Here is an 18,257-nt window from a genome sequence, read left to right on the forward strand (position 1 = left end):
ACAGCTATTTAATGCTCATAAAGGAAAAATTAGATATACATAGATGCAATTTTTAATGGACATATGTCTTTTTTTTAAACCTAATGAATCAAAACTCAAAGTTGTGGGAGTAAATGCACATTAGCATGTAAGAATTAAGCTTGGTGATAACAAAGTGAATTCTAAATCTCTGTTCATTGTGGTTATTCATTCTGATCATCTTATTACTGCAAAGATTCCTCTTTTTTGATGATCTCTTGTGCACAGCTTCTGGAATGTCTTTCATCAAGCTCCAACAGTAGTCTGTCATGTTTTGAGTCCCATTGGCTTCGGTAGCATTCTTGCATTACTTTTACATCTTGATGAAAGTGTTCACCTTGTTCTTCACTAACATCACCCAGTTCTTTGGAAACTCACTCAAGTGACTGTGTAAGTAGTGCAATTTAATGCTCATTCTACAGCGAAGTGCTTGCAAACTCAAGAGCAGCTCCTCCACAATCTTTTGATAGTTGTTAGCTTTCCTGTTCCCAAGGAAATTCCACACCACATCAGAGAAGGCATTCCGAGTTCTAGCCTCCACTGCATCATTGTTGTAACAAAATGCTGATCCTTGAGGAGTGTTCTGCCTTCTTCTTCTTGTCACTGAGATTTGGAAAGGTTGTACATATATATCTGGAGCAATCTCCATTGTGATCAAGAGCTTTGATGAATTGCTTCATCACAGCAAGTTTTATGTGCAGTGGGGGGGAAAACAATGTTTTTCCTATCAACTAGAGTGTCATTAATGACATCTTTATCACCTAGTATCAGACTGTTTCTTGGGTGGGTGGGGGTGTTATTCTTTTTTCACCCAGTGATCCTTTGTAGCCCTATTGCAGTAGCACAGAAAACAAGAGTGCTTAATGTAACCTACTTGCTGGCCCACTAGAAGGTTTACCACTTTCAAACTGACACAAATTACCCATCTATGAACATTATATTGCAACCTTTCCAGAACAATATTGATGTTGGCATACTCCTCTTTCATTTCTATAGAGTGTCCTATTGGGATTGAGCCATACAAATTCCTATTGTGAAGTAAAACACACTTCAAGCTGCTTTTAGAGCTGTCAATAAAATGTGAATTATATGCCAGCAGTCTCATATTGAGAAGAAGCTCTTCAATATCATTACAATAAACAGGTGATGTTGGGGGAACAAACACAGACAAACACACACACACACACACACACACACACACACATATATACACACATATATACAACAGGCTTCTTTCAGTTTCCGTCTACCAAATCCACTCACAATGCTTTGGTCAGCCCGAGGCTATAGTAGAAGACACTTGCCCAAGGTGCCACGCAGTGGGACTGAACCCGGAACCATGTGGTTGATAAGCAAGCTACTTACAACACAGCCACTCCTGCGTATATATTCTCTATATCATTTTGTGTATATTAATAGTATATAATGTAAAGTAATTATGATAAAATATTGCATAATAAGTTATATGCAATTATATATTGATCTTGCAGTTTCAATAGAATTAAATACTAACAAATGATATGTCTATTAAGTATTATATAGATTGTTGTATATTTTTCTGTCATTTATTGAGCAGCCAACAATAAGATTTATATGCAATAAAAATGCAAAACGTCCTTTCTATCTTAAATAACTCTTAATTTTTTTCATTCCATGGAATTTCCATGGGTCCTGCTAGTACTTGATATTAGAAATGCCTCAATATTATCAGCATTTAAAATTAACTTAGGATTTGCTTTCAACAATCAGTATCGTAATCATTTTAAAATTAACTTAATTCATTGATTTAAATCTTATAATCTGAGAAATCTAATGGTGTAAATAAATATATCAGTATTCATAAGAAAATTCTCATTTTGGTTTGAAGATTTCATAGATTGGAAAAATTTAATTCCAATTATTACACAGTCTGAGAGAATTCCTATTTGCTACTTTTTTCTATTTCTATTATATTCTTATGTGATCAAGTAATTTGTTTAAATTTACTAAATTTAAATCTTTTACAAGGAGAGCATTCCTATTTTACATGTAAATTTCATCAATATTTAGCTAATGTAATAACTTTGAAAATCTATCATTATCTTAAACTATTTTAATTTCTTAATTCTATCAAATGATAGTGTGGTGCTACAATGTCATCTTAAAGTAAAAGATGGATTAGATCCATCATTGAATTTAACATGTAGTCATCAACAACATTCTTTTGTTTTTCCTAAGCACAAAGGAGGTAAAAAAGTCTGAAATGTTGATTTTTTTCATGAAATGCCTTTCTCAATTACATCAGAAGTATCATTTAATCAAAAGTTTACCACCTTCATTACAACACTCACATTAATAACAACATCAACATTATGATATGAACTTGTTTCTCTCCATTTGTTCCGTAATAATTTTTAACTTAAATGCTTTGAGAAAGTTGCAAGCTGAACCAATACTGCCCAAACTAATATGGCATTCAGTGGTGTTTTACCAATAAAACAATAGATTTACATATTTAATGATGAACATTGTGATATGTACAAGCCTTCATGGATTTTCTGAGAATGCTTCAAATTGAATGAGCCATAAATGTAAATAATGTTGTGAAAAGTGTTGGATTCAATCTCTTTAAGGACAGAAATATTCTCTTTACTATTTTTTTGTTTTGTTTATTTAGAAAATCTTCTCCGTGGAAGCATTGCAACAGATCAGGACAGTCGATCCAGTTGGCCTGAGCGTAGCCGTGGTAGTGTGGTACATTTTCCAGATAGTGAATGTTCTGATGATGAAGATAGTCCTTCTGAGGTTAGTTTTTCTTATTTCGCTTAACAAAATTCTTGTATGGTTGACAAATTATACTTCCTTAATTAGCTCTATCTACTATACTCTAATCACTCTTCTATCAATTACATCCCCTAACTATCTTATGTCCTTCAACTAACTTTCTAAACTAGTTGTTTTCAACAGAGTATTACAATATTATGTCATTTTGTGTTGCTAAAATTTTTCACTTATTTAAATATTATAAGATAATGATGATGATGATTCATCAAAGTAAACTGGTTGGCTTAAGATACAGTTAAAATTCAGTTTTAAACTGATATGTTTATGATCATCCAACCATGATTAGCATGATTTTTTTTCTACCTTTGGGTAAGTAGTGGGAGGGTATGACTTGTCTGTGATGTTTGAAGAGCAAGTCCAGTATATGAGTAATTAGTTAATCACATAACAATCACTGTCTAGATTTGCTAATTGCTAGATAAATACTTTTTTAAGAGCAAGAGAAACACTAAGGTTCATTCATGTTGAGCCAAAAGTTTCATTAAATAGTAATTGTGAATATACATGACAAAGATAGGTAGAAGTAGTCATGAATTTTGAGCTCATCTTATTGCAAGCATTTCATTGTCATTTGGCAAGGTACTTGTTTATATTTGTTTTTGTTTGACTAATTAAAGAATAATTGTAGAGCCTTCTGTGAAATTTCTCTGCAATACTTATTTCTTAACAGAGATTGTATTTACTTATGAGCTGTTTTAGATTATGGAAGCATTAACTATCATTCTATGATGCTGCAGAATTTGCTGATCTTTGTACATAGCCATAGTTGTCCAAGCCTATAAGGTACTGGGCTAAGCAAAATGGTCAGTAGTTTATATTCTTGATGCTTACTCAGCTGTAGGTAGGTAATATTGGCTGGTTGCATTTATTTATTCCTCTCAGTAAAAGTAGCTCTGCAAAATCACCAAGTACTTCTTGGCTTATGGTGCTTAGTTCAACTTTTATAGATGTCAACAAATGGCTTGGGTCCCACTGATTTCATCCTATATGCTCAAATCTGCTATATTTGTAGTTTTGATCTTTAATTCACTGTCCTGAAGATGGACAAGGTTTTTGTTTATACAACTGTACCCCAACCTATTTCCAACCATGAAACCTGTTGCTCTACAAAATAAACTGCATAATTGAAACTTATCTCTCCCAAATTGCATCCCTCAGAAACTTCTTTCTCTCGTGTACATATATATATATATATATACATAATTAAAAAGGAATGTAAAAATACATCATGAAGGATATATCATAAACAATTCGTAATTATTTATGAATATATCAATGGCCAAATATGTAATCATAAATCTCATAAAGGAAGTGTGTATAATTATGACTGCTATTTCTAGACATGAAAGGGTTTTTGCAACCCTCTCCATTATAATTGTGATTTATTCATAATTATACACACTTCTTTTATATATATATATATATATATATATATATACCAGCTGGTAAAAAAGCTTAACTCCCAAAACTCTTTTTAAAATAGATTATCAACTGATTTCTCTATCTTCATCTCATAATGCTCTCCTTCCACAAGATATGGTTACTTCAGCTGTGAAGAAACCCATTCTCTTTTAGTTCAGAAACCAATTTCTTTATTTTATTTTAATATTCTTAATTCTTAACACTTCACTATTACTATATCTCCATAGGGTCACCTAAGGCGACATGGCACACCTCATCCCCGCGAACTGAAGAATAGACATGCTAAGCTGCTGAAAAAAGAAATTGATGGTCATGTTATACCACATGAAAAGGACAAAAAGGTAACATGGGTTCTAATAGCATTTCTTCTGGTTTTAGAGAATTTAGAATCTGGATTGATTATCTTCATAATACAGAAGTCATCAAAATTACAAACAATACTGATCATATGTACTTGGATTCACGATTAATGTATTTGTTGGGATGTGTATGCTACATCTAGAATGATACTTAAAGTTATCCTTTATTGTGAGCTTCTATTCATTCTACTCAAATATTAGTTCCTGGACTCCATTGCAAAAATGTCTTGAGGCAGAACATTAATGCCTTCATAATTAATTGAATGAGTGATAGCTGCAAATGCAAAATGATAATTCTGGAAACTGAAAATTATTTGTGGAGAATTTTCTGAAAATGTAGCTTTTTTTTAATATGAGATTATATATTGAAGACTGACAAATACATGGCTATTAGACTCCAAATAGTAGAAAAGAAAGGATGGGATAGTCCACCACCACAATGATGATGATAATAATAATAATAATAATAATAATAATAATAATAATAATAATAATAATACCAACAACAACGATGATGACCAAGTGGCTGAGAAGTCCAGGACTGAAAGCAGAGACTGAAGGTTTCATATTCTCGGCACACTATCAAAGTTGCTTACTAGAAACTACCTGACTAACATTCTTCAAAATGGTTCTGACCTTAAATGCAGATTCTATGACAAATTTGATGAAACAATAAACCATCTCATTTTGGGATGTCCTGTGCCGACACCAAACAAATACAAAAATCACCACAATAGGGTAGGACAGTATTTACATTGGAAAACATGTAAACACTACAAAATTGGCACTCCTGCTTACTGGTATGAACATCATCCTGAGTCAGTCATTGAAAGTAAAAATGTCATTATCCTCTGGGATTTTCCAGTCAACATCGATAGAACAATCCCGGCTTATCAGCCAGACATAATTATTAAAGACAGGGAAGAAAATACTTGTAGACTAATAGATGTAAGTGTTCCCACTGACAAAAATATATCTGTGAAGGATTTTGACAAATTAAGTAAATATGAGGACCTGGAAATTGAAATACAAAAGATGTGGCATCTTAAAGCAAGAACTGTTCCTGTTATTGTAGGTGCCCTAGTTATGATAAAAAAAGGGATGTCAGAAACATCTAGACAGCATCCCAAGAGAACCATGTCTCAGAGAAGTCCAAAAGACTGCTGACAGGTACTGCCCACATCCTTAGAAAACCCTATCAATTTAAATGTCTGTGTTGTATTACATGAAGATATTTTGCTACTGCCCCTGCCACTTTCCTCCTCAGACTTTCAGTCATACTATAACATCTCTTATCCTTCACTCACCCTAGGAAGCTGGCTGTGTCTCAGCAAGTGAGACATGCACTCACTCACACATGCATACTCATTCTCTCTCTCCTCCCTCTTTCTCTCCCTCTCTCTGCTTCCATCCATGCATAAGAGAAATCATTTTTATGTTTTTTGTTTTGTTTTTCTCTTTTTCTTTTTTGTAACAGGACCAATCCTTCATGCCACAAAGGGATCCACGCTGGCTAGAAGCTTCTGATGATTCTGGTTATTTAGAGAAAAAGAGTTTACCTCAACCTACTTATACCATACCTCCAAAAGGTAAGTCACAACTTAAGGATAATATCTAGGATACAAATATTAATGTTGTTTTGTCAATTTTTCATTATGGTATTGTCATTCTAACCAAAAAATCAAACAATGCTCACTTAAATGTCTGAAAATGTAAATGTCTATGGCAAAGATTAAGGGCGCAGTTCACTGAGCTGTAAATTGTTATCTTGGGAAAATAGTTTATTAATTCAACCAATATCATAGGCCCTGCATAATTTATGTTTTAATATGCTGCATTACTTTCCTGAAATCCTATGGGCATGTCACGTGACTGTTTAATAGTATAAATAAGGTAATTTAGTCTAATGGCAGTATTGTTGAGTGTTATAAAGTTGTGAAAGTAGTTTGTAGTCTATGACTAATTCAAATTGTCTACATGATATATTTCATCACTTCAGAAGTCAAATTAAATCCATGACTAAGGTAAGAAATTCATAGGTACCTCATTATATGAACAATGAATATTGTTGAAAAGTATAAACTGAAGTTCATTTCCTCTACCTTCAACTATCAGCTGATCAAAAATTCTTTATTCCAATTATCTAGAAAACAATATATCTAAGCAAGTTGGGGAACAAAGTTATGTCTCTGTGCCATATATGTCTACAAAGCCTGAAGAACCAGAAGAATTAATCAAACTTGAGCCAGAAGAAGTTGAAGATACTATACCGAAGGAATGTCAACCTCTTTTGCTTTCTGAAACTTTAGTTTATCCAGAGGCCATTAGAAAACCTCCACAGATGCTAACACCAGGTGACTCTGATGACATAGATTCCTCTTCGGTTGAAAGACCAGCTACTAATTTAGAATCTGATGGAGGTTTTGCTGAAAATGAACAAGAAAATGGTGATATTGGAAATTCAGAAAATGATTATGCTGATGATGAGGTATGGCATCTGTTTCTTCATTAAAACATTTTCAATTAACTTTTTAATTAAGAAAACAAATTCACATTCCCTTTTTGAGTAGATGCTATGGTGTGATTAAACTATATGAATATATTCAGTGGGCACTAGTAAAAAAAAATTGCAAATTTATTGAGATTATGAACTTCTTCTATTCTACTTGTAAAACTCGTAAGTTAAAATAAAGTTTATTTAGTTCAATTCCACATAAATGTACTTGTAAAATATGCCTCTTGAACATGTTTAAATTACAACTGTAGGTGAAGTATAATGACTGCCTAGACTATTTGTGTATGTTTTTGTATGGGTTCAAATTTTTCAAAGGCCATAGTATTGTACTTCAAAGCTAGATGTAAAGCTCTGCTTGTTTTAGTTTGTCTGGTTAACAATAAGTTCCACTTCTATTTCACAGATGAATGATTAGCAATAGTAAAGGATCCAGTTACAAAAGAATTGCTCCAAATAAAACCATCTCACCCATGCTAACATGAAACAATGTAAAACTGAAAGAGAGGGGATATACAATGCAAATAACAGCGTAGATCATAAGCTAGTTACTGTTTACCACCATGGTAAACCTATCTCATGTTATTGATTTAATAATCTTAGCTGATGGGACAAACTTAGTATTTCTGTAAACTATTTAAAGTATTGCTTACATGTATTTATCTTCAATTATATAATATTGTTTTGTTACAAATAATTTCTTTTGTTTCATTCTTCTTCTTTGTTGATAATTAAATCTGTAGCTTATTTAATCCCATTCAATAAAAATTTTGTAGTTTTGAAAATGGTACCATTTTGAGAAAACAAAGCTAAAATTTTGACACTGCTTGTTTGTTTGTTTGTTTTCTACATTGACTTCTTGCTTAAACACAAAGTCACAAATTTATAAGGAGAAGAATGAGCTTATCTGGTAATTGTATAGCCACACTTGAAGACCAACATTTTAAAGTAACTTATTAGTTTTGTTTTTTTCTGTAAAGCCTAGATTTATATTATTCCATTATTTTTTGCTTTTAATTTCTTGAATTGGTAACAGTTCTTTGACTGATTATGTTGTGAAAATATAAGCCTTGCAACTATTGTAACTGATGGATGAAAAACTGTTTGTGGGTTAGATTTGTAGGAGAGAATAAGTATTTGGACCTGCCATCCATTCTTTCTATTAAGTCTTTTTATTTACCGAGTGGTTATATCAACAATATACATATATATCTGGTATTTAGCTATTCTTTGTTCAAATCCTGCTTGAGATCATATTTAATTTCACTGCTTCAGTGTTGATAAAACTAAATTCAGTAATGTACTAAAACTAATAAAGCAGGAGAAATAGTAATGAATTAAATTAAATTTCTTACAGTTTTTAGTTTTGTCCCTCTACAATCCAAGTTCAAATCATTCTAAGATTGATGTTACTTTTAATCTCTCCAGGATTAAGAAAGAACTATTAACTACTGAGCGTAATTAATTGACTGCACTATTCCATTTCAATTTTGTGACTTTGTGTTAATGTGGCGACGTTGTTGTTGTTGAACAACAACAACAACAGAGAGTAAAGTTATGTTCTCTGCAAACCAAGTCTGTATCTCACTTTTGAGTTCTGGTTAGAAACATTTCACTTTATTTGTATTGCTGTGTTGGAAACACCGTGAATATTACACTCCAACTACCTTCCATAAAAATTCTCAGGTCTCATGCATCTGTAGAAAGTTATCATCAAAGCCAACATTGACATATTGATTAGCAGAATCCTTAAAGTATCAAACACAATACCTTATGGTATTTCTTTCCAGTTATTTATGTTTTGAGCTCAAATCCCACTGAGGTCAACTTTGCCTTTCATCCTTTCAGGGTTGATAAAATAAAGTACCAGTCAATTACTGGAGTCAATGTAAATGACTTACTCCCCTTCAAATTGCAGGCCTTGTGCCAAATTAGAAGGAATTATCATCATCATCATCATCATTATCATCATCATCATCATCATCATAAAAATTTAGAAGTAAATGTTAGTAACCATTCAAAACTAATGTTAAGTTATGGTATTGTTCTTTAAAAAATGCCTCAAGCTAGTGTTTCAGAATTTGGCTTATAAATGATTATTGGTAAGAATTTTATCCAATATTATCTTAAGCAACTCAATCATGCAGTAATTTTAATTTTGGGTTTCTTTAGAGTAATAGAGATAAAGGTAATTTATTTACTGTAATATCATTTGGATTTTATTGTTCTGTTTATAATAATTATTAATGCTTTACTCTGGAAATATAGTAAAATTATTTTTTAGTAGTATATAATACTATCTATTCATTTTCATTAGTAACTGAAAATTGTTACAAAGTCTTCTCTGTAGTGCTGTTATTGGTGTTGTACAATCTAGGCTTAGTAGTCCATAACTTTTTGCAGCACGATTTCTATTATACTAACCTCTGTCCCTTTTTGAATGCTGGGATAGTTCCTCTAATCATGTTTTTCTTTCTCAGTAATCTGGCTCTGTGACAATGACATCCAATTTATAAGGCTCTATGTCTGCATGGTATAGCATGATTCTTTGGTCGTGCAAGGGTGTTCAGAAAATGAAATTGTTGAATTTAGTTAACTTTTGGTTGGTTTCTTTAATCCAATAAGGTAAGTTTAATAATAATAATAAACAAATAAACAAATGAATGATAATGGCTCTTTCTCACTGAACTTGGCATGAAAACCCTGTAAACTTTTGATGTATTTTCATCAGAACATTCAGTCTTGCACTATTTTGATTCCTTTTTGACCCTTCCATTAAGGTTTCTATTTGAATGTAATAACTTAGTTATGAAACTAGCTAAAAAAGACAAATTAAACAATTGTAAATAATTCATAAGTATTATTATGTAAGACACTTGTTTACATTTCCTTTGCATTCACAGTATTATTGTTTTTTCATATCAAGTACCTGGATGCTAGATAACTTTTCAAAATAACTCATTCTATCAAGTCATGAAACTAACATTGAAAAGTCTAATAGCAACAGTCATAACTTGTGAATCTTCCAGTTTCTTGAATTTTTTATGGCAGAGGAAATTACTTTATATAGTAAATAATTTCCATTTTCAGAAGATTATTTAGAATTATATAATTTGGTATGTCATTATTCTCAATATTTTTGTGTTCAGAAAAGTAGTGGTTGGTAGAATTGGTAGGACACAGAGCAAAATTGTTTGCATTTAGTTCATTCTTTTATATTTAAAGTTCTACCCTATTTGGAGATTGACTTCACCTTTCGCTTATCTAAGATTCATAAGATAAATACCTTTGTGACTTTGTACCAGTGTAAAAAATTATTATTGTTTGATTAATTCATTAAAATTGATAAACACATTAGGTATTCATTTTGCTGTCTCTTTGATTTTCTACTAAAGTACATTTCCTAAAGGGTTTCAATCTTCAGATAATGGATATTGACTTTCACCAATAGATTCAATTAATTAGTTTATATTTGTGTGTTTAACTCCAGGGGAATTATACAAATTTCGAAATATATTGGAAATATTTAGTAATTATAACTCTATTTGAATTGAAAATTCCTGTCATTAAGGTTTTTGCCTTTTTTTTTTTTACTCTACAATTTGATTAACTCATCCAATTTTCAAATTTTTAACTGAAAACTGATTTTAATTTTCTTTCTGTGGTTTTGAAAAATTTATTTGTGATTCTTGGCTATTTCAGTTACTTAGGTTGTGATGAAATAATAAATAAGCTGAAAAATCTATATAGCAAGGGAAATAGTTGATCCCTATTAAACAGTAATCCAGAATTTTTTATAAGATTTTCTTTTATTCTCTAAAGATACTTTTATAGATTGTAGCAAGAATGTAATAAACAAACAGTTTTCTTTTATCTTATCACTACCTAGAAAATGTTCTGATATTGAATGATATACAAGAATGTTTCTAATTTGAAAAGGCAGCTTTGAAAAAAAATGTTTTTATACATTTTCTTTTATCCTGAATCTGAAAGAATTCTTGGAGGACTTGCAATCCATGACTTTTGCAGGTTCTCCTAGACTAGTGATCATGATGCTGTTAATGTTCCATTTAAATGGTTGCAAAGTCAAGTTCCAGGGGACTGATGCATAAGTGGGGTATGACTAGGAATAGTGATTAGTTTGGGACCTGGAAGTTGAACACAACAAGGGTTATATTAGATGGAAAGACAAGTGGATCAGGAGTGCCTGAGTGAAGGAGGCACAAGACCAGCTTGCTCTGAGGAACAGTATTTTATTAATATATATGTAGTATGGAGCTATTAGTAATATTTATAGTTAGGCTGCCAAGTTTTAGAAGTTCCAAAAGATATAGTAAATTCACCCAGCAATAAAGTTCCCCATGAAAAATATTTTATCTTAGTGTTCTTTTGGAAATTCTTGTAAGTTCCATCTTCTGCTTTATTTCTATCCTTTGATCAAAATTTATTTCCTAATGATCATGTGGAAGCAGTTTTCCTTATTTTAATTTTTTATCTGCAAAATCTGCAGAGAATAAGAAAATAAATTACATTAAATTCCTTTGTTGCTAAATTTGTGCAATGATATTTTTGGGTAAGTACTTACATACATGTCCATAGGGAAATTTTTGTTGTTGTTTATTTTGGGTGGGTGGGTGTATTTATTTATTTTTTGTTTTCAGGGTTTTTCTTTTTTTGTCTTTGTTAGCTTTACCATTCTACTGTTTTAGTGCATTTGTGATGTCACTTCTTAAGAGTAGTTAGTGCACCATCTCCCCTAGCATGTCTGTTGCATTCACCCATTATGGGATAAAATCTGTCAGATCTTTCAATTATGATTTTTTTTGTTGTTTATATTTAATTTTTTAAATATTTTATAGAAAAATGGTCACCAAAATATTCTTGGTTGATAAGCATTCTTTTAGAAATAAGTTTACTCCTCTTCCATTTGAACCTAGTATTAGAAATTAATGATCAAATGAACTAGGAGCACTAGATCCTTTTGCAAATTAAACATATTGTATAATAGATTTCTTTAAGACTTTCTGTTATCCATTTGGCACACATGTACACACATATATCCTTGATCTTCCCAGTTTGTTTTAATTTTGTTCAATGGTAATTTGCTCTGTCCCTTTCAGAAATCTAATTGTAATACTAAATGCTAAAATGCATGAAGCACTAACATATATACACTACTTTGTGACACCTTCAACTATCTCTAAAAGCAAACAGATCAGACAAGAAAACTGTAATTCTCTTTCTTCAGTGTATCTTGTTTCACATAGTTGTTTCATATGACTTAATTGTGTTAGAAATTGTAGGATTTTTGTTTTTCACATGGAGTTCTCTCCAGTCATTATCTTCATTTGCATTCAGTCAATTATAAACGGCTTATTTCTCTTGAGTTTTTTTTTTTCCTCTTCTCCTTTCAAATCTTGTTTTATACACTATTCTTCCCTTGGAATTTAACAATATCTTAATAAATTTGTTTATTAATCTAGGATTGATAAGTGGGTGCAGATAGTTATTTAACTGGAGATACACCTTAAAATTTTTTTAAACAACTTCATAGCAAAATGTTTTTATTTGAATTTTACAGTATCAAGAGTTCTTCATTGCCTAATTATTTCAGGAAATCTGAACATTCTTAAAGAGCCTATAAACATTAACATTATTAATTTAAACTATTCTTTCACTGTCTAAATTGAAGTCATCTGACTTCAGTTTAATATGGTTACTTGAAGATTGTTCTGACCATTGGAAACCAAATTTCTAGCAAATTGAGAAAAGACAGGTGGTTCTAAATTTATTTTCATCTATTTATCATCATCATCCTTATCATCACCGTCGTCGTCGTCATCATGATCATGATGATCATCATCATCATCATCATCATCATCATCATCATCATCATTAATTATTATTATCACTATTACTATTCTTATCATTCCTTTTACGCTTTTAGGAAATCATATCCTAATTTCTTAGTCCTCATCCTGTGCAATGGCAATAGTACTTAAAGAGGGCCGTAATCACCGGTAGCTACCTGTCGAGTTAGTATTCACTGTTCTGTTATTTTGTACAGCAGGTAGATCCCCACCGCAGGCGTGTCATTTTCCCCCCTGAAATTGAGGAGCAGCCTGAGAAAGAAAATAAACTACGCCGCCGGGACACGCCACACCACTTAAAGAACAAGCGTATCAACGTGATGTCCTCGAAAGATGAAGCTGATCAGGTGCGCGAAATCCTAGCCCAGGCAGCTGCAACTGCCAAAATGGAAAAAATGGAGGAGAAATCCATCCTTAAGGTAGGCAGGAGCTACCATTAGGCTGGGGGTGCTTATGTCGAAGACAACAGGAAGTTGTGCAACCTTACTTACTACCATCGCTATTACTACCATCACTATTGCTACTACCACTGCTACTCAAAAGTAAAGGGTTGGTGCTGAACCACCTTTCCCTATCAATTATCTTGTTCCTGCACATGTTTATTTCCCTCGATTATATTCCATCCCATGACTACATCCAACTTCCATTCAGATATGGCTAAAATATGTTGTTCTAGAAATTATTTCTACTGCAAAGAAATTTATGATTTTCATCATTTTATACTTTTATTTGCAGTATTGTTTATGACCTACCAAATTAATTCCAAGTCAAGAGCATGTCTGTGACTCTACTAAACCCTTCTCCCTCTCTGAAATTTCTTTCATTATCTAGAGTATAAATAGGGTAAATTTGAAAGGTTAATGAAACACACAAAACTAAACAGATTTTCAAAACATTTTAAACATGTACACATTTCCTCATCTTAGCTTTAATTTGTTTTTTTAACAATGTTGTTGATGACTTTGAGGATCTTCATACATCGCAATCTAATAGCTTTTAGAATCCCTTCAAAATAAACAACAATTTTTACAATCCAAGGATGGGTGGGTGCCCAAGAATTTTAAAAAAATCTATTTTATAGACACATGTATTGAACTTATACTTAGTTTATATACATTTAAGTATGACTTTGAAATTCTAGTTACTGTGCATCAGATTGTATATCTTTCTACTTGATGAGGTGTACCTATTTTTCTGTTAAAAGTTTTCCTACATATCACATACAGAAACACACAATGTGTGCATAACAGCTTATATACTCTCACTGTAAATAGTATTATGCAATAAAGTTTAGATAGGTTACATTCAGAGTTCTCGGTGTATGTTTATACAACTGACAGTAACTACAAGATGATCTCTTCAATAGTGAGTATTGATGTAGAAAGTTGACTTATAGTAAGCTGAGTCTGCTATCTTATGTGAATTCTTGTTTCTTCATTTACATTGCTAATTACCTTTGAAAAGCATCAACATCAGAATTGTTCACTTTAGTATCTTCTATAATTTTAGATTGCTTGTGTGTCTATAGAAGGCAAGAAACATCGTTCCAATGCACCTTTCTTGAAATGCTAGACAGTTTCAATACTACTTATATTATGAAACATAAATATATGTGTGTGTGTGTTTGTGTGATTTTTAGAAGAAAACTCTCTTAGCTTGTATAGCTTGTGCATGAGGGCATTTAAAAATATTTTAAATCTATACAGACTTTTGAGAAACTTGGTAAATAATATACGAATTATTATGTGTTACGTTAAAATCTACCCTAGCTTTGAATTGGTACTCTCAAGCAAGTTAATTTAATTCTCCCAGTTTACGATATTGAATATATAAACTATTCCACATCCAGTTCATAGATGAATGATAAACTATCAAGTTAAAATGCAGTAGATGTATGGACGTTCAACTTCTCGAAAGAAAATCTACATTCCCAATATTTCATGAATTTTCTCACCTTTCAATCAATGTCTTTCTCCAACAATGCTATAATGAAATAGTATATTTAAAATATTCTATAGCAATTTTTAAAAATCAATCTTCTACAAAGTTAAAGAGCTTCTATCCAAAAAGCATCCCAAAATTGTGTTCTACTTCATTTAATATCTAATCCTCATACATTTTCTAGTCATCTTACACTGCTCTGTAAGATCTACATAAATGTGAAAAGGCAAGAGAAGTGGGCTGGGCTGAATTGATTAGATACAATTTCATTGGTAGAGGATGAAATTGTACATACCTTTTTTTAACCATTTTCACTGGCAGCCTACTTGTACATACCTTTTTTGGCATCTAAATTTAGATATCTTAGAAATGGTCAAAACTCAATACTAAATGAAGAACTACATGTGAAAAAGAAACCTGTCTGTAAATCAGTATTGATAACATTCATGCCAAATTAAGGTGCGCCCAACTTAGGCACTGTGTGGGATTATATCTAATGTTCTTTAGACTCATAGAAAAAATACTACAAGGACTAGTCATGCACACACTCATTCAGCATACTTGTAGTGAATGTGTGGACAAACTACATGTGTTCAAAGCTCATTTTAGGTAATCTGCCACTAGTCAAACTGTAATGTCAGTGTGTCCCTTATTCTCTAAGAAGTGGGTGTAAGATCTGATGTTTAGCTTTAGTTTTATGGCTCTAAACATATAAGTCAATTTCCCTATGAATGGATTATCAGTTTATATCAGATAAAATTCCAAGAAAACTTGGTACCTATTTCAAATGGTTAGGAAGACAATTTATGTAAAGATGCCTAGAGTTTATAGAACTTTTTTGTTTACATTACTTTCGTTTACATTACTTTGGATCTTTTTTTTTTTTTGTACATATTTTGAACCCTAGTCTTTCCTCATTGATCTGTAGACAAAATATCTTAAAGTTATTGTTACAGCAATGTTAATAAATACAGCTTTTACAAATGATTCAAAGCTTAACAATTAAAATGTTTTCCAGTTGACACACTACTTCAACAAGCAAATTTACTTTGTTCAACTAGCTAAGTTAGAGTTGTCACTTCTACACCATGTTTGATAGTGAAGAAACAGTGTTAGATTTCATGATATATGCAGATTGATCCAACAATCATATTTTATTTTTTAATGAGAAGTTAAAGATTTTATGCAGTTGAGATGATTATTTCAAATTCTAAAACTGTTGTTGGGTGTCAACTTCATGGTTTATCCTTTGCAAAGTAAATGAGGATGAAATCATTACCTTCGATGTATAAGTGTTGATTCAGTTTCACTGCCTTTCAAAAAAACTAACCTAAAATGTATCTAGTCCAGGTAACTCCTAGTAATTAAGCAAATTTTGAGAATGTTTCTAGAATCTTCTCTAGTATTTAGCTTTTCCTTCTGTCTCTCTCTCACAAAAAACCCCTTCTATTAAAACATTCTAATAACCAGGCATGCTTTTGTTTTATTAACTTCATTTATTATACAGTGCTATCACATGCAAGTACCTCTTTGTATATATTTCTATAAAATTGTTGTTTGTGGAGTAAAGTTTAGCAGCCCAAAATCTAACTTATACATTTTTCACTACACAACCATTTTTTTTGTTCTCTTTCCTTAACCTCCACCCATCACTAACAATTTCTTCTGCGTGAACATTTATTGTTGTCATTGAACTATTAACCATAGTCAATTAATAAACTAAATGAAAAAAGTAGTTGAGGTAAATTATAAGTAAATCACATAAACACTTAAACTGAAAATAATTTAATAGCCATTAAACCGTAGCTTTCTGTTCATTTATTTAGTTTTTATGGTTTTGTTCTTTTATTCCTAATGTTTTTAAACTAGTTAATTTTAAGTAATTGTCTTTTTTCTTTCTTTCATTTTTTTTCTTTTCATTTTATTGCACATTTCTTGCCACTCATTGCTTTTGTTCTTGTCTTTCACAAATCTTACTTAAACAATCTGAATAATTTAAATGAGTGAATTTTTTTCTTTTTTGTATGCATAATATACATCTTTTCTTTTAATGCATGTGTGTGTGTGTGCATATCTGTCTACTTCATGGTTTATATATTAACACTGCCTTCCTCTATTAATTGTTCAGTTTAAACCTCAGATTAGGTTGCTTTTCTAGATCAATGCGTAATTTTTTAACATCTGTTCAGCAACTAAAATGTTTATTTTTCGCTGTGGCATTAAAAATGATAAAAATAAATAATTTTTAGATTGCATTTTCTTCCCAATAATTCTTTAACATATAAACCACTGAAAAGTATTCACTTTAATCTTCTGTTGTCCTCCAATCTGTTAAATTAAATCTTTGCATGGTACTATCCCAAGCAACTGTCCTTGTCCCAGTGTATAAAATTTTCATACTTTGCAATATTATTGCATTTTAGTGTTAATAATAATAGTCTTTTCTACTAAAGGCACAAGGCCTGAAATTTGGGGGGCAGGGGACTAGTCGATTACATTGACGTCAGTGTTTCACTGGTACTTAATTTATCAACCCTGAAAGAATGAAAGGCAAAGTTGATCTCAGCGGAATTTGAACTCAGAACATAAGGACAGACAAAATGTCGCTAAGCATTTTGCCCAGCATGCTAATGATTCTGCCAGCTCACCACCTTCAATAATAATAATTATCCTTTGTACTGTAGGCACAAGCCTGAAATTTTGTAGAAGAGGACTAGTCAATTACATCAGCCCATGTTTCACTGGTATTTATCAACCCTGAAAGGATGAAAGGCAGAGTCGACCCCTGCAGAATTTGAACTCAGAACGTAGTGATGGGTGAAATGCTACTAAGCATTTCATCCAGCATGCCAATGATTCTGCCAGCTTGATGCTTGAATAATAATAATGATATTAATAATAATAATAATAATAATAATCTTTTCTACAAAAGGCATAAAGCCTGAAATTTGTTGGGAAGGGACTAGTTGATTAAATCAACCCCAGTGTTTCACTGATACTTAATTTATCAACCCCAAAAGGATGAAAGGCAAAGTCAACCTTAGTGGAATTTGAAGTCAGAACATAAAGATGGATGAAATGTCACTAAGCATCTTCCCTGGAATGCGAATGATTCTGCCAGCTTGCTACTTTAATAATAATAATAATAATAATAAACTAAAACTAGAACAGCAACGGACCATGATAAAACGATGGCAAGAAAAGCCCCTACATGGTAAATACTGGGCTAAACTAAATGCGAAAGAAATAGACAGAGAAAAATCCCAGCAATGGCTGAGAAGCTCAGGACTCAAAGCAGAGACTGAAGGATTT

At 31.8% G+C, this 18,257-nt stretch overlaps 1 protein-coding gene across 1 annotated transcript in view; it reads left to right on the forward strand.

The window, feature by feature from the left end:
• Positions 1 to 18,257, forward strand: part of LOC106871622 (protein scribble homolog) — a 698,511-nt gene that overhangs the window by 243,555 nt on the left and 436,699 nt on the right. Inside the window, exons 12-16 of the mRNA XM_052966764.1 lie at positions 2,675 to 2,802; positions 4,491 to 4,604; positions 6,100 to 6,211; positions 6,770 to 7,110; positions 13,202 to 13,423. Coding sequence (XP_052822724.1) covers positions 2,675 to 2,802; positions 4,491 to 4,604; positions 6,100 to 6,211; positions 6,770 to 7,110; positions 13,202 to 13,423 — 917 coding nt within the window. The remainder of the gene's footprint in view (positions 1 to 2,674; positions 2,803 to 4,490; positions 4,605 to 6,099; positions 6,212 to 6,769; positions 7,111 to 13,201; positions 13,424 to 18,257) is intronic.

Source organism: Octopus bimaculoides, chromosome 3 (genome assembly GCF_001194135.2).
Source record: "Octopus bimaculoides isolate UCB-OBI-ISO-001 chromosome 3, ASM119413v2, whole genome shotgun sequence".
Classification (NCBI taxonomy): Eukaryota; Metazoa; Mollusca; class Cephalopoda; order Octopoda; family Octopodidae; genus Octopus; species Octopus bimaculoides.